This window comes from Brienomyrus brachyistius, chromosome 11 (genome assembly GCF_023856365.1).
Source record: "Brienomyrus brachyistius isolate T26 chromosome 11, BBRACH_0.4, whole genome shotgun sequence".
NCBI classification, from domain to species: Eukaryota; Metazoa; Chordata; class Actinopteri; order Osteoglossiformes; family Mormyridae; genus Brienomyrus; species Brienomyrus brachyistius.
The window spans coordinates 11813545-11837082 of record NC_064543.1 but is presented as its reverse complement, the minus strand read 5'-3'; the positions used below and the strand labels follow the sequence as shown (position 1 = coordinate 11837082).

The window sequence follows — 23538 nt, the reverse complement described above, 5'->3', positions numbered from 1 at the left end:
GTATGCATATGTTATATGTTGAAATTTAATTCTAGGATCACTGCAGATTTTTGTTACTTCCTGCAAGGAATAAGCAATGGGTGAGTGTCAACTGTGGGGAAAAAAAGTGTATGATTCTAATCTCTAAAAACAACAATCAATGTTTACTTGCACCCGAGTTTTTAAAATGTTTTCTCAGTTATCACAAGGTAATGGGACAGGTGCTGCCTTTGTAGACAAACTATGGACACCAGGAATGGAATGTTTCTGTGAGACTTAAATGTCCAGCTGTTTTCGGAGTGCTTATTTAATGCAGTCACAGTGAACCTGGAAGTTATTGAGTATCAGGAATTGATCCCACAGCCCTGGAAACGTGAGGCTACAGTCTTAACCACCATCTGACAAGTTTCATCCTGCTACTCTTGTCTCCTCTCACATTCCAAAGACTTGCAGTAAGTCTAATTGGCGTGTCTAAATTGCCTGTAGTGCACTGTATGTGTGAGTGTTATATACGATGGACTGGGAACCTCTTCAGGATGCACCTCTGTCGGGTGTCCTATGCTACCTGCAAAAGGCTCCAGGTGACAATGATATGATGGATGAATGTAGCCTATTCTCTTCAGTAGAGGTAAGGAGTTATGTTGAGCATCAGTCTGTTGAGAATCAATTTAACACTCCATTGGCAATCGTATTTAAGTTACACTGATAAGATCATTCATAGAGTTTTACCATTGTCAAAACAGATACTCGAGTTGAGTGGTTTTATTGAATTTATTCCAATGAAAATTTGCCTTTTAAAAATGCATTGCCTATACAGTATCTCAAACAAAGGTCTGAAGTCATGTCCTTTGGGAGAAAAAAAAACAAGTTCATTTGAAAACAAAGGCCAAAGCCAAATGGTAAATCAAACATAAAACTAACTTTCCAGCTGTACATAAATAATGAGCCAAAAGACAATTTTCAGAAATTTCACAAATCCCTCCAATATTTACACATCAATAAGCCTAAAGGTTAAACCAAACACTTCAAATTACATTACAGAAGTAGGCATGAATTATGATTAAATTACCTTTTTAAAACCATATTTACCTTGCTCTGTCAATATATATTAGAACTATTTAAGACATGACACATATGGCTACGCCATATACAACTGATGAGACAGACCCATCAGAATATAGTATTAAGCATTCGTTTGTAAAGACATTGTAAACCATTCAGATGGATCGGGGGGGAACCTCTAGTCATTCACAGCCCTAAGCTTTGCAGACTCATTACATTTCATTTATTGTCAATTTATAGCATGGATATCAAAAGCCTACTTGTAACCTATTCTGAGCAGTAACTTAGAATTGTATCAATACTAACTGACAAACTATAAACCAATCAAATTCATTTACACAAAAGAGAAGTTGCTCTAGCAAGTGGGGTATAGCCATTGTGCTGGCGACTCCCTCTAGTGTTCAGCATGGTGAGCTGCAGGTTCATGTCTGGAGGCTGCTGTCCTCTTTACTGAAGGGTTGTGTGGATCCTGGTTTTACCCACGACAATCCAGACACCTGCAGTCCCTTGTGATGATCCTCAGGCCGTCTCTGTGAAAATAAAAGAAAGACCCCCCCAATGGGAACCTCACTTCTCCTCTGGCATTCAGTCAGATGAGATGATGAAAAATAACCAAGCACTTTTGGGCACCACTTTCCTACAAAGCAACTTAGCATTTTCACTCCCTCATACTGGATGTTATTTTTCACAGTTAAGTGCCATAAAGAATGTGCATTCATGACCCTAAGGTACTCTGAAGGACTCACTTTATGAGTGAACATCTTCTCCTTTGCTTCTTCATGTACAACTGGATTCCATGGTGAGAAACTAGAAAATATCCAGACATGCAACTCAATGTTGATTTTCCAAGTAAATGACTATATGATGCCTCGAACATTTGTAGCAGTTTGCATAAACATTAAGCAACCGGTGACACTAATATATTTAAAAATACATTCTTGCATTTACTTAGTCACAGGAAGCAACATCTTCTATTTATCTAACCTTATTGCATAGGGGTCATCTATTTTTGGCTGATCGAAGAGGTGACTATTGCACAGTTTCACACTGTCGACCACCTTGCTCTTGAAGAGCTGGACATCCTTTTCATACCTGTGAGGATGCAAAATGTAAAATGTGTGCTGCACGCAAGGGTGGTCTGCAGGAAACATGTGCGACCTGTGGTCACACAGCACAGAATAAATAGCCCCAAAGCCAACCACGACACCAACTACTATTCAGCTTTCCAAGACAGAAGCATGCATTAGGAGGAAAGTCACAGCTGCTGTCAAGAGGAAGCATGACAGACCTATATTTAAAAGAAACCTGCCAAATTACTGACCACCTTAATGTAATAGAGGGGTATGAGACGCCTTGCCTAACATAAGTGATTCACAATCAGTGTAGTGTAAGCCTCATGTTCAGGTTGGAGCCATGTTTCCCCAATCCAGTCCTAGGGGACCCAAAGCCAGTCCAGATTTTTATTCCCTCTGAACTCCCTCCCAGACAGTCCACATTTTTGCTCCCTCCTACAGGGAGCTGGGAGGGAGCAAAAACATATACTGTCCTTGGGTCCCCCAAGGACCGGGAAACACTGCGTTACAGACTTCACAGGCACAAGCAGTTGATCTGCTTAAACTGGTCACCATGACCTTCACCTAAACAGTCCATGCACAATGAAAGGCCACACCGAGAGACTTACAGCACAGCAGCTTCTGGGTTGAGGGGCTCCTGGGTGCTGATTTTGTAGAAGATGGTGCGTGCATACATTAGCACCTGCCAGATATGATTGTGGTTCCGTCTGTGGGTTCAGAGGGACAGAAAGCAGGTATGACATGGACGTTAGCATGACATCTTCAAAAGCAACAATGGTTTATTCTGGTTTTGTGTGTAACACACACAAGCTGACAGGTCAGCCAAAGTAACAGATCCAGTGTAGTCCAGTTTCAAATAAAGCCAGAACATAGGCCAGAAACACCCATACACCAATGATTAGCGAAAATTATATTGGCTTCAAAATAGACCAACCGGCTAAAACCAGTCAATGATTCCTATTGCAAAGTAATCTCACCCACTGTGAGAACTGAGGCTTTGACTTTTCTCAGAAAAATGGAAGCATGCTGCTTTCACCTTGTATGTGTAACTTGTGGTATAGAGAAAGAGTTAACATGGTGGTGTCTGAGGATTTTTGAAATAACATTCGGCTATAAAGGCTTCACCATATCTATCAGTATAATATTAACACCACAACCTATGCTTATGCATGTGCACCATGAGCCCATAGATCTTGACCAGGACCAGGAGAGTACTGACCTCCACTTGGTAAAAGCTCTCTTCACATCAAGCTCTCCCGAAACAGGGTCCACTAAAGGATGGAAGACGGGGATGTCAAAGACCACCTTCTGAAATGCAAGCAAGTCGGGAAAGGATATGAGTGAGACCAGCACTCTAGCCAAGCATTGTGAAGACCAACAAGAATTCATACTGGTAGCATACAACCCTATTGGCAGCCCAGCGTGTCAACCTTTGCCATTTGTCCATTATCATCAAATGGGAATCTGGTTTGTGACAGGAATTCCATCTTGGCAAAAAGCTTTATTCAAGATACAAAACCCAAAGGCTCATTCTGGGCTGAAAGCTGTACAGCCAGGTTCTACAGCACACCAAGTCCTATTCCATGAAATTTAATCTGTGTCATTTTCAGTTACATGTTATACAAGAAATTCTTTACTACTCTCAGGAAATGTAACAGAAGCATCCCACTTTCCCAAAAACGCATCATCCTCATGACAGGCGCACCCATCTCTTCCGTTAAGAGTTTGAAATACCACGAGGGTGTCAGACTATGCGTGTTGCCTGAGGCTTTAGACTCCGATTCCTTGTCCTATCTGCATATCACTGTTTGCCACAGAAAGTTCTAGTCTACACAATAGTTCCGCTTAAAGTCAATAAGCAGCCCTTAAGGTGACAAAATGGAAGATAACCTGATTGGCATGAAACGCAACAACATTCAAGAACTGACAACTTAAAAGAAGTTACAGCACTTACAGGACAGTCCCCGTCGGGATAATTATCGGGGATGTAAACGGTGAACTTGAAGACCCCATCTTGGTACAAGCCATGTCTTATAAAGATGACCCCGAACCACACTGAAATTAGAAGTAACATCATAAAGTTCTGATTCCACTCAGTCACATGAACTTATTCATGGGGGGGAAGAGTCTGGTCTTACTTAATGCTGATCTGTATGATGGCTGCACATATATCCCAGGGAGCTTCTGCTTGATCACCAGGGTACTGGAGGGACAACAGCAGTCAATTGCACATCCAACTACACATCCAACTGGGCCCAGGCATGTGCTCTCATGATTTATACTGACTCAGATCAGAAGCTAAGGGAACCTAGGAGGAGACTAGATGCCCTCAAAAAAAAAAAAAAGACGACGACTCATTATGCAGAGCAACACCATACTGTAAATACAATTTACTTTGCCTTTCATCATTTTGGTCACTAGACAATTGATTGCTTTCCGTTTTGCAGTCCATCAAAATCTAAAAGTTTTGCATCTGTACAATCATACTTCTAGCAACATACCTGGGATGTAAATTATAAAAAAAAAAAAAAAAAACACATACACCTCACGGGTCAGAGTATAAAGGGTAGAAAAGGCAGGCACACTTACAACTCTGCAAGCAGAGAGTACTCCAGGTAGAAGGGCCCGTAGGATGCGTGTGTGCCATTGGTGGACTGGGCACAGGGGGAAGGCGAGGCAGGCTTGGTGACTGGCACCACATTTTTGGGGATGGAAGGCAGCTGCTTCTTGCCAAACGATGCCCGCGGAGGGCTGACACGCTGCTCCCCGGGTCCCGTCTTGTCCTCACTGTCAGATCTCTGTCATCGGGATATAAGACAATAGCTCATGCTTTGGATTCTCAATGTAATGATAGCAGACCGTGAACATGGACTGAGCAGCAAGTGTGTGATTGCAAAACAGAAGCATTCTTATCAGCTTATGCATTCTTAAAATACATTTGAACAAAGTCATATGCAAAATGAATACTTGTAAAATACAGCTCTGACACTTATGAGATTCCCAGCACAAGTCCCCAAAAAATGGCAAAACACGCACAAGGTTTACAGCTCAAGGTCAGGACTACCATATATTATAGGGGCAAGGGCATGCTTGTGAACTCTACATCATAATTGCCTGCGACTAGCTAACACCTACTTGGAAACCGACAAAAAAAATTTTAGACAGGGGGTTGACAAAAGCAATCAGTAAGAGATGCATTTCCAGAAGTATAATCCCTGAAACATTACCCCCTTCTATCTGGGTGGGGCAGTCCTTCCAACACCCCACCAACATTCCAGTCTGGCTCCACCCATTCCTTTCAGCACAGGAAATGAAAACTATGGCACAGCCCATATCCTTACTCTAAACAGTACGGCTCCCTGTGACCTAATTAACAGAAAACGACGCAGGATTTACTACAGTTTCCCCCAGAAACGTATTTCAGACCTCAGGATGCTGATGCATGGGTGGAATTTATTTTTTTCCACAGGAAAGAATAATTTCCCTGTATGAATCAGCTATGGGAGGCCATTTCAATGTTTTTAAGAATAATGAAAAACATGTATTTAAACACATATGGCTCATAGATTATGCATGTAAAATGCCTTTTCTAATGAAGTAAAGTAAATCTTAAACCGCATTAACATTTTGCCAGCTACAGATAACCATTTCATCGCATGCATTACAAAATTACAGTCCATCAGATTTTGTAGTGTTACTAATGCAGAAATAACTATCATAGACAAGTCTGCTCCAATCAACAGAATAGATATTCAAATGCCTAAGAAAAGTCAAAAAGCTCTTCCTCAGACAATCCTTCAAACAGGTCCATGTTTGAAATGCATGGCAATCCCAAACAGTTTCCTTTGGTCTTTACAGAAACATTAATACTAGACAGTCATGCAATAGGTGACATACAGCTTATGACAAGGCACACCTTTGTCCTTAGGCTAGACCAATAGGGCCATACCGGTCTACCGGCATTCTGACAAACCAGAGCATGCAGGCCAGACAGTTACATTAATAGCTGCATTGCAACTTGAACTTAAAAATTAAATAGATTTATTAACCATACGCAGCAAAGCTGCCATACCCGTCACCATAAAAAAATCTAGGTAGATGTTAAACTTCAGTTTGTAAATAATATCCTGTATCCTGCATGTCAACACACCTCAAACTCAACAAAACGTATTTTACTTCCATTAAGTAAATGATTCCTTTTAAGTCAAATGATTATGTACTTTCAACTACTCTTCAGCTTGCCAGGAAATTATTTCTGAGCAAAAACCTCCCACTGTACTACAAACTGTGGGCTTCAAGAGTGCAAACTGCTTGCTCTCATACAGCCTGATGTGTCTATTCTCATATTCATCAATCATGATTATCAGGTGCTGTGGACGTTTTACAAACCATCATCTAAGAAAATAAATGCCCCCTTCCCACTATTTGCCATTTACCACTCTGTGACAGGTTTGGACTGATTTCAGTCTACGGTTATGCTTCTTGTACCGATACTGAGACTGTAGGGTCCAGCTATTTTTCAGCTCAGACTAACTAGCGAGTAATTATCTAAATCAGTTCTATGACTGATGCATTAAAAAAAAAAAAAAAAAAAAACATTCACTACCATGTTAACAGGTTGACAAGAGAACCACACAGATCCAGATCCCGTGTAAGTAAGAGGTAAATATTAGACCATTTAAACTGCTGGAAACCACACCCTGGGCTTTTAGGTCACAACACTATGTTCTTCATAACACCCATTTTCCTGGATTTCCCAGAAGACTTGCATTTTGATACCCTTAATGGAAAACCAGAGCGTCTGAAATCTAGGTTGCCTGAGCAGATTTCGCATGAACGTACCTTGCGACCCGCGTTTGCAGACATGCTCCAGAACGTGTTCATTACTCAGAGATCGCAAACGGGGCCTGAACTCAGCCTCACTGCCAGCCCCAGTTCGAGAGACCCACAGCCTCTGACATCCGCAGTCACAGCTTAGGTGGGGGGCCGGGGGTTGGGTGGGTCAGAGGGGACGACAGATGAGTTTCTGCCTGTAATCACAATGGGATACTGTAAGGGGCGTGACAGTTGTCACTGAGCTGATCTGACAGCGGTTTAGAAAACAAGTCAATGATTTCACTGTACAGGAGGGTTCACAGCAGGAATGCAGCCCAATGGCCAATCATAAGGCCAAGGCTAGGTAAATGCCAAAAGGATCAGATAGCCCTTGAATGGCCCGACACAGGTCGTCAGCTTTTACATGGTGTTCAGTCATCTAAATACAAGGGCAATCTCTTTCTCATTTCTGAAAAACACCTCAACCGTATAAGCATTAAGAACATTAGAACATGTAAATAAGCAAATGAAAAACGAACTATGCCTTTGTTATTCTTGAAAGGTGCTTAAACAGCTGACCTATTTGCGAGGGAGATCCATGCGCTGTATTCATTCACAGCACGACAAAAAAAAAAAAACGTCTAACCCACAAATGTCAACTACTGTATATAGCATACGCGTCTCAGGGAAAAATATGTAAAGTATAAAAAAGCAAAATGCAGAAGGCATCACAGATGTTTTGCAGCTAATCAGCGACCTCAAATAATAAATCACCGAAGAGGATAATGGCTTTATTCTCACATCCTTCAGATAACCTGGTTAGCCGGCCAGCTGACTCGCTGCCTACTCTACTTGATAGCAAACCATTCCAGCATACAAGAAAACGGTATTTTAGCGACGAGCCCATTGTCGAAACAATATTATCCAAATAAACTTACGTGAGAAACCCAGAACTAGCCGCAATATGCGTCACCGGCGTTGGATAATCTATCTGTCATAAGAGTCTCACAGACTTCCTTGGCTAGACCTCAAAGTAAATCTGCCAGACAAAATACCTGACTTCGCCTCAACCGCACTTCATAGAAGGCGGTGCAGCTTGTTTTTTTCATTTTCATTGGCCAAAATTTAGCCATGATTACGAACTCGTCGATGTGATTCGCTGAGGGGCCTCTCAATAAAAAAGTCGCCGACACAAACACTTTAGCTTCAACACGGGATATTTATGCAAGTGAACCTTGCACTAGTATCCCCTCCGCCCAGCGCACGTAAAGGCGACAAAATAGTTCACAAATGTTTGACTGTGTCACGAAATTAAAGTTAACTAATTCCACATCACTGAAAACAATCGTCACAGGAAGATATTAAACAGCTCATGTAGTATACTCACCTCTTACGATCTTCTAGTAACACTATTGCATACTACTTTCGAAATAAAAAGCAAAAAGCGTGTTACTATCAGACGACTTTAAGAGTACTGTACTTTTGGTTGTCAATGCGCGAACCGATCCCTATGAACTGCCCAACATTTTTGACACAAACATTGGCTAACTCCCCACCTTTTCTCACGAAACCAACCCAGCTGAAATTGGATACAATGCTCGGAATGATCTCAGCTCTGATTGGCTAAAATGCATTTTGTACTCGACGTGAGAATTTTTATTGCTTAATACCACTGTCAATCATTATAAAACCCACACAGGTTAATGTTGATAGGCCAATATTCTCCTGTGGACTGGCGGATCGTGTTATTGGTGAGCGTTACGTCAATCAAGAAAGAAAGACTACGGATTGTTTACATGGACCGTAAACGACACATTTAGAAAGCTGGGAGGGATCGCGTCACGAATAAAAGCAGGTGTACCATTCAAAATGTTTAATCCTCAAATTATATATTTTAAATGATGGGTAAATCGAAGCAACTTATATTTTAAGAGGATTTTTATTGATGAAATTGTTAATTGCACTTCTTAATTTCAAATATCTCATATAAAATTAACCTATCTATAAGGATTCGTGTTACATTTAATGTTACGTAATAAGTAGAAATTATTAGGAAAGAAAGAAAAATGTCAAAGTTGATCAAACACTCCAAAAGCTGAATAAGTTATTTCTACCGAAAGAGAATGAAGCGCATTAATATAGCTTTAATCCTTGTTGTTTCATTTATTTTCGAATTGCTGACTCACTACTATATATATATATATATATATATATATATATATATATATATATATGCACTGAATAAACTGAAAAAAGTACAGCTGTACAAGTGGGTCTATTGCTCAATTTTCTTAACTTTATTTTTTTTTAAGCTATGAATATGAAAATAATTATTGAGTTATGATTAATGGTTAATTTACTGACAATTAAGTTCAGTAATAATTCTGAATAAATCTAATTTAATGCTTCACTGCTGAAATTAATTGCGGAAAATGGCATTGTCCAGCTTAAAATGTAAAAGCCAATTATTGACTCATTATTGCTTAGAATTTAATTCTGTTTTCGTGCCTCCATGGTCTTGACAAGGACAATTTGCTCTCAGATTTTGTGCAATGGCCTTGGATACTAAAAGACCATGAGTTTTTTTTTTCATGTAAGGAAATCAGAAATAAACTTCAAAATGCATTCAGATGACTTTCCTAAGTAATTCATGATGTATAGGTAACAGGTGATGAGCTTTTACAAACATTCTTAGGTGATGCCAGTCCGTATTGACAAAATTATCGCTCTAAAAGATTCAGGGTGGTGGCTCGGTCGGTAACACCATGACCCCCCACTTCCACAAGTTGAGTTTGAATCTCATCTGAACTCAGTGAGTGTGGAGTCTGTTCTTTAGGAATAGAGTGCATTTCATGAGGGTCCTCCATTCTCCTCCAACAGTCTGAAGGCATACAGACAGGGTAACTGGCATCCCTAAATTTCCCATAATGTGTGTGTCTGGAAGATGGAGCCCAGGAAGCTCAGGGCATGGAATGCCAGCCCATCACAGGGCACAACTAAGGGTAAAACACCCAATTCACCTGGACTGCGTGTCACATTAAGGGAAGAAAACCTAGAGAGATCTGTTGGAGTCTGTACTGTAAACTCCACACATATGCCCAGGAAGTGTGAGACGCAATGCTGCTTTTTAAGCCACAATTCTGTTATTACAGTATAATATATTCATTAGATTAAGTATAGTAAGCCCCTATGACCCTGTAATGGCTGCGGTTGAAAGGTATGGCGTAGTGCAGTATGCAGCATTATGTTATTTTTACTGAACTTAAAATAGAGCCATACTTCATGTATTTGTCCTTTAGTCTGAGTGGGACAGGTGGATTCAGCGTGGGGTGTGTGTGTGTGTGTGTGGGGGGGGGGGGTTGTATTGGGTGAGAATTGAATTGTGTTGGATGCAGAGAACTGAAGTAGTACTGCATCTCCCAAAAGCCATGTGGACTGTTTACCTGTCATCTGAGGCCAGCCAAGCTCTCTTGTACACTATGTGTAATGCTGGCCTGTAGGCAGAAGGCGTCCAGCGACGACATAGGCGATCACCTGGGTGACGTTTGGATATGGGGAGCAAAATATCGAGAGAGAAAAAATCTGAAGGAATATCTCCATCTGCATTCCTGTATTCCACAGTTACGTACACTAGTTTTAATATTTCACCACTTTTCCTGCAAAACAGATGAGCACTAGCTAGTTTGCAGCCAGATACCATGTGCTACTGAAATGTTTTTAAATGTTTCTAACTATTTTCACAGAGGTTCAGACTCATACGTTTGCTACCTGGCTATGTGTCTGATTCGTAGCAAATTTTTACTTTTTTTTTTGGGAGGGGTTCAACCCCATTATTTTACTATGTGGTTACATGTCTGATGTAATGGCAAAAGAAAATAAAATGTACATTTTTCAGTCCGTGCAAGGAGTGATGCAGAAATGGCGAGAGATCAACTCACTAAGTATGTTTTTTGAAGACTACCCAGTGAAACATGGCTGTGTAAATGTTATCGGTTATGATTAGCCCACAGGGACTCTCCTTTTTGTCAGCCGGCCAGGGCACCAGAGCGGCACAGTCACACTTCCTTCAATTTGAACAATTGCCGCGGCTGTAAATCAGATCAGTCCAGCTCTTCTGAGATCCTTGGACCCCCTCCCCTCCCGGTTCAGGCCTAGAAACTGGGTTTAAAATGACAGTTACAAATAGTATGTGGCAACTCCCAATGAAATTTGCCTTGACAGCAAAGACACAGAAACGCATGAACAAATGACTCCGCGTCTTTATAATATCTAATAACAACATTAGGCTGCATTTGGGGAACCTGCGCTGGATTCAAATGCAACATTCATTTTAGGTATATGAATGACTTGAGTGGGGAATAGGTTAAAAAAATCTTCATATACGAATAGCTTTCCTTTGTCCCTCAGGTCAGAGACTGCTTTACACCTCAGTGCAGCAATTATGCAGGATAATGACTGCAGTGCAAATAAGCCCAGAGATTTTATTAAACCAAATGAGAGAATCAGCTGTGTGTTACTGCGGCGTGATTGACAGTGACAAGTGTTGCGTGAGCGCAGATGTGAAGATGATGAAGGGAGTCTGCACGAAGCTCTTGATAATGTTGCCACACATAAAGTTGCCTTGGCGAAGCCCAGCCAGTAAATAGAAGGAAGGAATTCTGACGCGGTTTCATTTCCATTGTCGGGCAGGTAAATACAAAGGCGAGAGGCATAGTGGCAGAAGGGGGGGGGGGGGGGGGGGGTAAGTGACAGGGGGCTCAATCACAAGCCTTCACCCTGTGGCATTTCATAAGGATGAAAAAAAACACCCCTTTGATCACCTGCATAGATTTCACTATATAATAATGGTGATAGAAAATATTTATATTAAAACTAAAGGTCGTTTCCCCAAAATAGGTAAGCTTCTTAAGCTTCAATCTTTCCATGAGGACTAGCATGGGTATGTACGTAAAGGAGGCAGCAAAGCGGAATGCCGATGGGTTACCTGTGTTAGAGAAGCTAATGTTTCAGCTGTACCGAAACCACTTGGCAATGCTAGCGCTTTGGCTCTCTTCTAGCATTTAGCAAAGGCTAATGCTCCAGTGCCTACTGAAACAGCTTGCTAATGCTTCAAAACTTGAACGGTTAGCTAAATTAGCGGTTGAAACACACTGCCATGTCCTGGCATTCACTTCATCTACCGCTGATTGAGTGTCCGTGATGTGAAAGGTCAGGTAATAATACTCCACAGTTTACTTGTTAATGATATTAGATTGGCTTATAGGTGTCCTTTTGATAAGAACATGTAGTATTTACTTGCTATAAATCGTAATTACCCACTCCCATAAGACCAACTAATTATCCTAATTATTTTTACGATGTAGTCTTTATTCTCATATATAGTAAATTTTTAATGCAAGACAGCAGACTTGTATCCTACTCTGCTCTACCTTAGACTCTTTGTTGCTGTTATCGTAGGAAAAGTGGAAAGCGGACATTTACCCATGGTCCTACCAAGATAGCTTAGGGCCCCAGGGCACAAACCATGCTCCTCAGGGTCCGAGCACTGCTGATTTTTCAGCCTTCCTTTACCTGTCAGCTGAGTGAGAATCCACTGGCCAATCAGAATCAGCAATTATCTAACTACTTGGGAGAACTGAAAACATGGCCTGGATTTTGAATCGAGGGCCAGATTTGAAGAGTCCTGGCTTAGGGTCAAGAGCATGAATGCAGCTCAGGTACTCAGAGGCTGGACTACAGATGTTTGGATAACTGTATTTTGGAGGGGAAGATCTCTGTGTACGCCGTATACTCCGGAAAACACAAAAATACCATTGTTGTTTTACTGGCCATTATGAGTTACGTAGTATTTTTTTCTATGAGGCACTCAAGGATAGACTTATTGAGTACTGGTACTCTGCAATGAGTTCATTACTCTGCAGTGTGGTGAAAACGGGGTCATGTGGGGATTCCAGGTTCAGGGCTTCACTGTGAGAAAGTACAGCCAAGCACGTCAGTCGTGTAAGTGAACTTCAGTATCGATCTACGGTTCAGGCGACTGCAGTCGTTCCCCTTTGTACTTCTAGAGGACACAAGGATACCCAGCGCCCACGGTGATAGATGTGCGAGGGACACCTGTGAATGTATCACAGACTGGCATTTATTAGTGCCATTCACAAAATACAGGGCATGTTATTGGATTTGAATAACAGTGCACAGTCCCGCTCCCACAGCCCTGGGAATATATTAAGATGAAGCAATCTCATTTAATAACACCCAAACTAATAAAAGTAGAATGGATTGGAAAATTAAATTTATGAATATTGCTCGGCGAGATGAATGATCCAAAAAGCCGAGCCTATGTTGTCATCCGTAGCCAGACAGCCCCGGTACAGCCTACCTCCTTTATGGAGACAGATTCGGTATTAAAAAGGCAACTTTGGCCGCCTCAACTCCTTCAAGGAGGTCACAGGGCTGTTTTCATTTCAAGCTTCTCAGTAAATAAAACCCGACAAGTGCAGAGCTGAACCAAAGCAATGAAGTATTTATGTCCGAAGAGGTGGGCATGATGTGTAATTCAGACTCCGTGAACTTTTTATATTTCTTGTGAAAATTGAAATGGAAGGACTTCAGCCTGCAATCATATTGATTCCAGTTACGTTGACAAGGCTCCGCCTATAATGTATGAACCCCCACCCCCACACACAGTATAACTATTCTAATGTAAAGCTTTTAAAAGTTCACGTTTTATTACGGGTACCTTTGATATTCCCCATTTTCTTTCTGGAGAGCCTCTCTTTAATTGACCTTCTAGATGTTTCGACATAATACAGTTTTGCATGCATCTTGATTTCCATCTGTTGCATCTGTTTTTGGGAGATCATTCATTTTGACTTAAGAATATAGGATGTTTCCCACCTGCTTTTCTTATTGTTCGGTTCTCCGATATTCTCCTATAACCTTACCGATCTCATGGGATCTTAGCAGCTGCCAGAGTGTGACTGGTAAACAAAAGCCAAACAGCGCACTGGGCATGAGATTATTTTTTCAAATACCCGTACAAAATGTCTAGCAATGAATAGATAATTTAGCTAGTTGTATGCATGTCTGTACTTACCGCACAACTATCGTAATAAGCTGAAGGCACTGGGAGGTCACTAATCACTAATTAGCAAACGGTCTGCTGTTGTAGGAGCTCTTCGACGTGCGTTCATAATGCACGGACTCTTGCCCAATCTCGACGTTACTACAAAACACCGGCTAGTCCGGCTGCCTAATTTACAAGTATCGGTCTCCGACTGAGCCCAACAACTCCAGCACGTCTGAAAAGCTGCATTCGGGAGATTAATGACTTGGCAGGCGCTTTTCACTTATTTATGCGTGTATGCAACTGTATGTGCCTGATGTCCATTAGTCTGATTAGTGTTGAAGGCTGGTTTGACATATGTTGAGTAATACTTCAGCCATCGGTGTTGGTGAGGCTGTCTGTTAGCAATGTATGCCGCTAAAAGGTGCAGACTATTTTACGTTGCGTTTGGTCATGACCAAAAGAACAATTATATCTTAGAATAACCGGATGGCGGTTTATAGCAGGAAATTGTACAATAATGTTAGTATAGTTTTCACAAAATTCGCCAGAGGGCGCTCGGACATCACGATCATCAGTCAATGAGACTGAAATCACATTTCACGTTTTTTACATTAAGCGGATGCACAGCGCTGATAGCCGCAAAAATAAAAAATTGCATATTTATTTAATAGTGCATTTTCTTCTGAGGTCATTTAAAAATATAAAACAATTATATATATTTTTTACCAGATTCCATAATATTTAAAAAAAAAATAACAGAAAGGCTTTACGACTATTGCATTTATTACTTAGCCCACACGATTTTAAAGAAAATCGTTTCATTTTAATTTATTATTTTCTAGCGTCTGTTAAAAATTTTAATGTCATTCATTTAACAGAAGCTACTCCATCGTAGATTTATAATAAACCGAAAATTACGAACGCATGCATTTCTATTCAAAGGCGCAGTTAATATATATTGAAAACAAGCTGAAAGATCAGGTGACGAAATTACGTCCCAATTAACTATTACTACACAGTTGTACTTTCATTGGAGGACTTCCACGTCTCCCGACATTTATAACTTAATACAATTACAATAATTTGTCCATCCACCCACCTTGGAAACGCTTACCCTGGCCAGGGTCGCAGGTTAATAATGATAATGATTAATCATTTATAAAATAAATCATTTGGACATTTGTGTGTGTGGATAGATAGATAGATAGATAGATAGATAGATAGATAGATAGAATAGATAGCTTTAGGAATCTAATGTGCACATCACATCTTTTACTGTATATCAGAATATCTCCTGGGTTATGGGAATAGAAATAACGCTTTTATTTCCCCGACCGTTTCTTAAGATATACATGTCACCCACCATCGCTTTTTCTTGATTTTAACATTGCGACAGTTTAATAATATCATTAACATTTGACCGATCATCGCTAAGGTACCTTGAAATTACTATGTGTGCATTTTATGCCTTCGGGCCTTGTTTCAGCAGTCCGCGTTTCCTTTGTGCTAATTTTTAATTTGGCAGAGTAACAAGTATGTTGTTCATAAAAAGAAAAAAGTCGATTTGATCATTACATCATGTAACCCCTCCGCCATTGTTTAAGCAGATGACAGAGCTCTTTGGTCTATACTTAGAAGGTGCTAAACTCACGCTGCAAATGAATCGCAGGTGCAAACGCGCGGCGCGGCCAGTGCCTTCGCATGTGCCCTGGGACTAACATCTCCGTCAAATCAAAGCTCACTCTGGCGATCCCGTACCTAACACCTATCATAACTTACTTGCAGCTTATATAATTACATTTTTATAAACATGATGTTTATTTTAGGAAATTTCCATATAAAAACACACAGGCCACTGACTTCACAGGCAAGGGAATTCTCACGTCTTTTTAATGTAGCACCAATGTTGGTATATTTAAATTGTGAAAAGATATTTGATTTTGTAGCTCGCCTAGAGGAGTAATTGGTTCTCACTTAGAATAAACTAAGTTACGCATTATAGAATAATAAGCCTTACAGTTGAATTTTAAACAATGTCCAGCACTCACTGTTCTGCAAAACTAGGTTTGCTTGAAGTTATTGTAATATCAGTATATAAAAACATTCAGTTCCAAAACAACATGTTAAAACATCCACACTGTTCGCGAAGCAATTTTATAAAGGGTTTTCACTTAATTTATTCATTCCTTGAATCTTAATATCCATTTTCATCCATTTTTCACTTCCAATTGTTTTCCACATGGATGCGTTAATTCATTAAAGTAAAATTATAAACATAAAGAATATCTCAGCGATATTCCCCTCTCTTTGAAAAAGCTCAATCAACCATAATGTCCTAATTTTTTCACTGTGAACCTCATTTCATATTATCTCCCTAACCAAGAAAATGAGTGCCCCAAAAGGGATTTATTTCATTTATCGGGATTATTGAATTAAATTAAACTAGACACTTACCGCGGCCTGAATATTGTTAACCCACCCACTTAAAGGTACTCGTAATCGACAACACGAGGTGAATGTATGATTTAGATAAACACATTACACGAGCCTTTTACTCGAAATTCGATGCGTGTTTAATTAATTTAAACGGACTTGCCTTGAGTGACAAAAGGGTTTCATAAAGTGGAAACATCTCAGATTGAAATAAAGTAACATCAGGATAGTAACAAATTCGTACTTTGTAAACAGCAAATAGACATAAAACAAAAACTTATTTTATTCAATATAATATTTAGACATAACTCCCCCCTTTAACTTTTCTAATTAGAAAAAAAGACGCCGTGGTGAACATTACACATATAACTAGCTAACTGCTCTAGTTTGGATATCTATAAAATAAATGTTTAATTTTGTCTAACAACACGAAACGATATACAGCTTATAATGTAAGTTCCGGGGGATTCCCTTATATAATTAAAAATATTTCATCATGTAAATGCGGCACAATTGTAATAAAGTAGAATCAAATATGGAATCTTATACATAAGAGCGTGCTTTAACTTTGCAAAGACTCGCGAAGCCTAACGTTGGTCAGCAGGGGGCAGACTTTCTCTACCGTTGGAGAATAACCGGCATTAACGTGACTGAACTTCTCTTCCGTAAGCTGCTGTAATTCTCTTTGCTCCAAACCTTGTTGCCCCTGTCTGTAAAATGCATCTCGTTAAAGGGGGGGGGGGTTAGCAATGCCGATGTTATAACAATCCACCTCCCCAACCAGGCCCCCATGTCTGCGAGAATGGTCTAGCCACACACGCAGGCGTTGCGGTGGCCGTCTCAAACAAAGGCATGGCGCTCCCCACCAGACCGTCCCCACGTTTAAAAGGCTGCGTCTGCGGAAGCCAATTACACCCACAGCCCAGTGTGAGGTCCTAATGACCCCAATTACTGCTCGGGATCAAAGCCGGCATTCCCTGCCTTCCCCAACACCTAACCCTTGCTTGGGCACCCTCTTTTATAGTAATCGTTACTCATAAAGTATGATAATTACAGAGTTACAGTCACACAAAGAGCAGCAATTGCGATAAACCTAAATAATATCAAATAAATAAGCAAATAAATAGATACATATATAAAGACATCAGATTAGCCGCAAACTTTTGTGTCTAACTTAAAGCTGATTTATAGTGATAAATTTATATAAATAACCAGGACACAATAGCCCTGTAAGCGCACTATTTGAAAGCCCCTATATGTGTTTTACTGTTACTTTAAGAGGAGTTTTAATGTTCCCAAGATCTAATCTGTAGCAGCAGTTAAACTCTGGTATGAATTAAGTTTAAACCATAATATGGCCTGACCATGCTGGAAGCCAAAGCAAAAAGCCGCATTATGATGTGACCATATGCCTGTTTAAAATGTAATAGGATGGTCATCGCATAGCATGAGTACAAATGTATCGTAAGATGTTCTATGGTCGTGTCGTAGAGAGTTTTGGAATCCAAATATGTCTACGTTGGTTTTCATTAAAATTAGCTACATTGTAAGTAGAGTCGCAGGCTGTAATGGAGACAGCCACTAGGAGAGTGGGGATATGGTTGATGTTGCCATGATTGGTTCGTGATCCCCGGCCCCCTGGGGGTGTACTGAGGCCCCGCTGTCCAGACTGTTCTCTTCACATCAGGTAAATGATGATAGGTCTTTTCCTCAGCTCATCTCTGACGTGAACTGGGTCTCAAAGGGCCAAAGGGAGAGAAATCTCTGCCCACATCCAAGGTCCGGCTTCGGCCTGCTTCTCGCAGCCCCCTCATGGAGGACCCGGCCCTTCGGCTAGGAGAGGCCGCTCAGTGAATTGCTCTCCTCACCCTCTCTGGACAGGAGGTGGGAGCTGTCCCACACACTTTGGCAATGTGGTAGCTGTCTGTGCCCTTTGACATTTTCTTCCCTCTTACATGCTGCCTGACTGCAGATCATTCCACACATGAACAGAACACTTAGTCACTGTGTGTCAGAGTACCATTCGCAACAAGGGTTCATTCATGCTGTTTCTTTGTGCAGATGCCACTCTTACTGAGAAGCAAAACTGAATGGTCAAAAATGGCAACATATTTAGTAGTAAATGACCCTTTCAGCAGGCAGCGTGGTCGAGCAGGGGATAGCAGTGCTGCCTCATGTGTCTGCGACCAGGGCTTGAGTCTCATCTATGGCTCCATGTGAGTGGAGTGGTCACTCTGTGTCATCGTGGGCTTTCTCTGTGTCATCGTGGGCTTTCTCTGGGAATTCCGGTTTCCATTCACAGTCCAACAACATGCTGAGGTAAATTACAATGACCAAATTGTTTCTGTGTTTGTAATTATTACATTGTGGGGACCAGATTTCCCCACAATGTGATCAAAACCTGTAACTTTGTAACTTGTGGAGACATTTTTTCAATTCGTACAAGGATAACCTCAGTTTTATAAAACATCTGTAAGTGCAATCAAAAAATTAAAACTGCCAAAGGTCTTGAATTTTGTTTGGTTACTTATGGTTAAGGTTAGGGCTGGGTGGGGGTTAGGGTTGCCATGTTAGGATTAGGGTTATGCCCATAGAAATGAATGGAGCGTCCTGTGTGTGCATGTGTGTGTATTATGTTTATATTACATTGTGGGGACCCCATAATGTGTTAAAACCATGTTCTTTTTCAGGTCACCACAAAGATCTGTAAATGCAATCAAAAAAATAAAAATGCCCCCATAGCCCCATACAAATTAATGGAGAGTCCCCACGTGGAAATATAATTACAGCCTTGTGTGTGTCCTGTGTGTGTCCTGTGATGGATTGACACCCCATCCTGGGTTATTCCCTGCCTTGCACCTGTAGCTTCTGGGACTGGGTTCGAACCATAGGACAAACCAAAGGACAAACAGATACAGAAAATGGATGGACCCTTCCAGCCAATAAAAAAAATGATATTTCTTTGCTGTGTTTTATGAATGGATACGCAATAACACTTTTATAGCTAGTTATTCAGAAGAAAAACATACAAAAACCTGCTTGATACGTTTTACGGCAGATTCAATGGAGGCTCAATGTGGATTTGAAACCTGCTGCAGTTGTGTATCTGGAGAGTCTGCATGATTACCCCATGTTTGCACAGCAGTTTGCTGGTTATAGAAGCCTGTGGCTTTGTGGACGTGTGTGAGTGTGTATATGTGTGCCCTGTGATGGACCGGCTTCCCCTCCATGGTGTCCAACACCTCGTCACTAGCGTCACAGAAAGAGGACAGAAGGGTATAAAAAAATCCATCCGATGTCATGAAATTCCTCACATATGTATGCAGCATTTCCTGAATTTATTATGATAAAGAGAAGTGCCTGGTTTCTTCACAAGGAAAGATAAACTGAAACAGTTGTGGAAACGCATAATAAAGCGAATATATAACGAAAACAGAGCCCTGGTCTTGTTTTGTTGTTTTACTGGTTCACTGAATGGTTTAACCACTCCAGCCCACTCCCAGAGTCTCAGTCTAACAAGTTTCTGAATACCTTTTAATTAAAGCCAGGTGAGGTAAATTACAATGAAAATAATTACTTAAAGGACAGTCCTGCTGACCGCTATTCAAACTGAGGAGGCGTGACAGATGAATGGGGCCACGCCCATATGCAAATTCACCATACCCCTTCAGCTGTTTTGGTACCACCAAGTTTGTTTTTCATAGGAGAGCTGACTTTGCCCCTCAATCAAAGACAGAATCCTAAATACCCGGTGCCTCTTTGGAAGTGGGGGCGGGGGTGGGGGTCAATCATGGCAAGGCCACGTTTTGCATAATTCATCTGGAGACACAATCAGCGCCATCCGCTTTCATTTCCTCTTGGTTTTAATGGAATTGCCTATTAACGCCTCCTTCACATGCCCCCGTTTCCTAATTAATGTAGATGGAAATACGCGAGTCGAGCGGGCGACTGAGGGATCTACCGCCAGAGCTACCGCTGCAGAGTCTGTGCTGTGTTGTTTACCAAGTCATTGATGTCCTTCGGTTTTAGATTCAAAGGAAGCTGTAGTATCGCTACTCAAGTTGGTAATGCGGCGGCAGTGCTTTTCAGTGTCAAACACGGAATGGGTCCCACATGGATGTAAAATGATAAAGCTTGAAGACAAATAATCATTGAGTTACAGCTTTCTTAAGGAGACGGCTCACATTTTGGCTGCTGGCCACGTGTATCAGCGAAGCAAATAAAATGTAAACACTGTGAGCATAAAAGCCTTCCCCAAGCATCCAGCGCCATGTTTGGAAAGCGTATAGGTGAGGCAAGGGTCAGAAAAGATTTTCCCGAGGCTGTCAGCGGATGCTCTGTCAGAAGTGCAGATGAGGAAAATGCCAGGAACTAAGAGGAGGACTGATGTCAGGCAGGAAGCAGAGGTGTGTAAGACAGGAAGCAGGGAATACACAGAGGTGTGTAAGACAGGAAGCAGGGAATACACAGAGGTGTGTAAGACAGGAAGCAAGGAATACACAGAGGTGTGTAAGACAGGAAGCAAGGAATACACAGAGGTGTGGAAGACAGGAAGCAAGGAATACACAGAGGTGTGTAAGACAGGAAGCAGAGAATACACAGAGGTGTGTAAGACAGGAAGCAAGGAATACACAGAGGTGTGTAAGACAGGAAGCAGGGAATACACAGAGGTGTGTAAGACAGGAAGCAGGGAATACACAGAGGTGTGTAAGACAGGAAGCAGGGAATACACAGAGGTGTGTAAGACAGGAAGCAAGGAATACACAGAGGTGTGTAAGACAGGAAGCAGGGAATACACAGAGGTGTGGAAGACAGGAAGCAGGGAATACACAGAGGTGTGTAAGACAGGAAGCAGGGAATACGCAGAGGTGTGTAAGACAGGAAGCAGGGAATACACAGAGGTGTGTAAGACAGGAAGCAGGGAATACACAGAGGTGTGGAAGACAGGAAGCAGGGAATACGCAGAGGTGTGTAAGACAGGAAGCAGAGAATACACAGAGGTGTGTAAGACAGGAAGCAGGGAATACACAGAGGTGTGGAAGACAGGAAGCAGGGAATACGCAGAGGCATGTAAGACAGGAAGCAGAGAATACACAGAGGTGTGTAAGACAGGAAGCAGGGAATACACAGAGGTGTGTAAGACAGGAAGCAGGGAATACACAGAGGTGTGTAAGACAGGAAGCAGGGAATACACAGAGGTGTGTAAGACAGGAAGCAAGGAATACACAGAGGTGTGTAAGACAGGAAGCAGGGAATACACAGGTGTGTAAGACAGGAAGCAAGGAATACACAGAGGTGTGTAAGACAGGAAGCAGGGAATACACAGAGGTGCGGAAGACAGGAAGCAGGGAATACACAGAGGTGCGTAAGACAGGAAGCAGAGAATGCACAGAGGTGTGTAAGACAGGAAGCAGGGAATACGCAGAGGTGTGTAAGACAGGAAGCAAGGAATACACAGAGGTGTGTAAGACAGGAAGCAGGGAATACACAGAGGTGTGTAAGACAGGAAGCAGGGAATACACAGAGGTGTGGAAGACAGGAAGCAGGGAATACGCAGAGGTGTGTAAGACAGGAAGCAGAGAATACACAGAGGTGTGTAAGACAGGAAGCAGGGAATACACAGAGGTGTGGAAGACAGGAAGCAGGGAATACGCAGAGGTGTGTAAGACAGTAAACAGAGAATACACAAAGCTTGCTAAAATTGTTTTACCTCTCACAGGGGGCTTCACAAGTGTGCTTTTATGTTTTTTGGCTGATTTTGTAGGTGACTTGAGGTGACTAAGGGAAGTATATCCCATAAAGCTCTTCTTTTTCCTCCCTCATTTGAATAAGGTTTGGTGGCAGGGAGGCTTGACAGATGATAAAGTGTATTAAGAGTGACACTGTATAAATAGCATCCCATTGTGCTCAGGGAGGGTTGTGCTCCGGCTGGTCAGGCAGCTCCTGGGCTGCCTCACACGTGGATCCTCACCTTAAGGAGGAAAGACACTGACCTCACAGAACACCATGTTCGCCGGGGTCGGAGTAGCACTGTTGGAGCACCACAATGACTCCACCCCCCCCCCCAGCTTTGTGGGTGGTACCCAGATGAGTGATTACAATTACTAACCTAGCAAATGTTGATCAACATTAAAATGAACATTAGCAAAACCACGATGTTTTTTTGTGTTTTCGACGCACCCTCCCTGAGCTTTGGCAGGCCTCGTGCTTTTGGGAAATCACAGCCGTCCCGTGGCCACACCTGTTTCAGCACCCCCTCCTGACACCCCCAGAGCGCTCCCATTCGGCATCCACATGTAAGGGGAGGACAAGCGACATAATTACAAATTTACAAAGACTGCAGTGTGCTTCTCTTTACCCACAGCGCCACTAATTCCAGCTCATAGAGACATAAGCAGCAAAAATCTGCCACACCCTTAAACCTTTTTCCTCTCGCAATGAGTCGGATTCAGAGGTCTGGCTACCAGGAAAAGATGGTGCCATTCCATTATTTTACTTTGTTTTCTCTCCTCTCTTGTGGGGACTGGGCAACAGAAAGCAGTTTCCATGTTTGGGAAGGAAAGTTTTTTTTCCCAGAGGGAATATAGAGTATTTGGTTCAATGGGGCGGGTGGTTTGAACTTGCGCTGTATGTAAACAGCATCTGTACATGACAGGGCTGATGTACGGCCAGGGAGACCTCAGGCAAGTGATTCTGCGGTGGCAGAGACCAAAGGAAGCTTTGCAGGGGGCCGACCACAGCCAGACCACGCCAGGTATAACCTGTGCGCATGTGTGTGCACCACTGACTGGATGTTTTGACTATGGGAGGGGAGGGAAGGTTTTGGTGCCTCATTTTTGTCAGGGGTCAGGCAGAGTTCTCAAGGCACCCCACCAGCACAGAATCTGCTACACGACACCTCCCAATAAGACTACATCGTCTTAACTGGGATCCCCGTTACTGTGGGTACGTGGGTCGCTCACAGATACACCGGCCGATATCCCTTTCAGGGAGAGTCACTGCCCTGTAACGAACTACCCTGCAGTCTCCTCCATCTCCAAACCGTCGGCAGGCACTGCGTACTTTCTAATTTGAGCGCAGGCCTCATTTTCCAGGGATTTAATCACA

The 23538-nt window shown here is 42.0% G+C and overlaps 1 protein-coding gene across 2 annotated transcripts; it reads right to left on the bottom strand.

Annotated features, from left to right (window-relative positions):
• Positions 1-731: 731 nt before the first annotated feature.
• On the bottom strand, positions 732-8533 carry LOC125751952 (akt interacting protein). 2 transcript variants are annotated; one of them, XM_049031411.1, is made up of 10 exons: positions 8317-8533; positions 6957-7144; positions 4704-4912; positions 4253-4317; positions 4069-4169; positions 3334-3422; positions 2723-2821; positions 2026-2133; positions 1788-1848; positions 732-1571 (listed from the first exon to the last, which is right to left on the bottom strand). In XM_049031411.1, exons 2-10 carry the CDS (start codon positions 6996-6998, stop codon positions 1464-1466), a joined length of 882 nt encoding a protein of 293 aa, XP_048887368.1. In that variant the 5' UTR covers positions 6999-7144; positions 8317-8533; the 3' UTR covers positions 732-1463. The 2 variants fall into 2 exon arrangements, with proteins under 2 accessions (XP_048887368.1, XP_048887369.1); XM_049031412.1 differs by lacking the exon at positions 8317-8533 and adding an exon at positions 7868-8251.
• Between the last annotated feature and the right edge of the window lie 15005 nt (positions 8534-23538).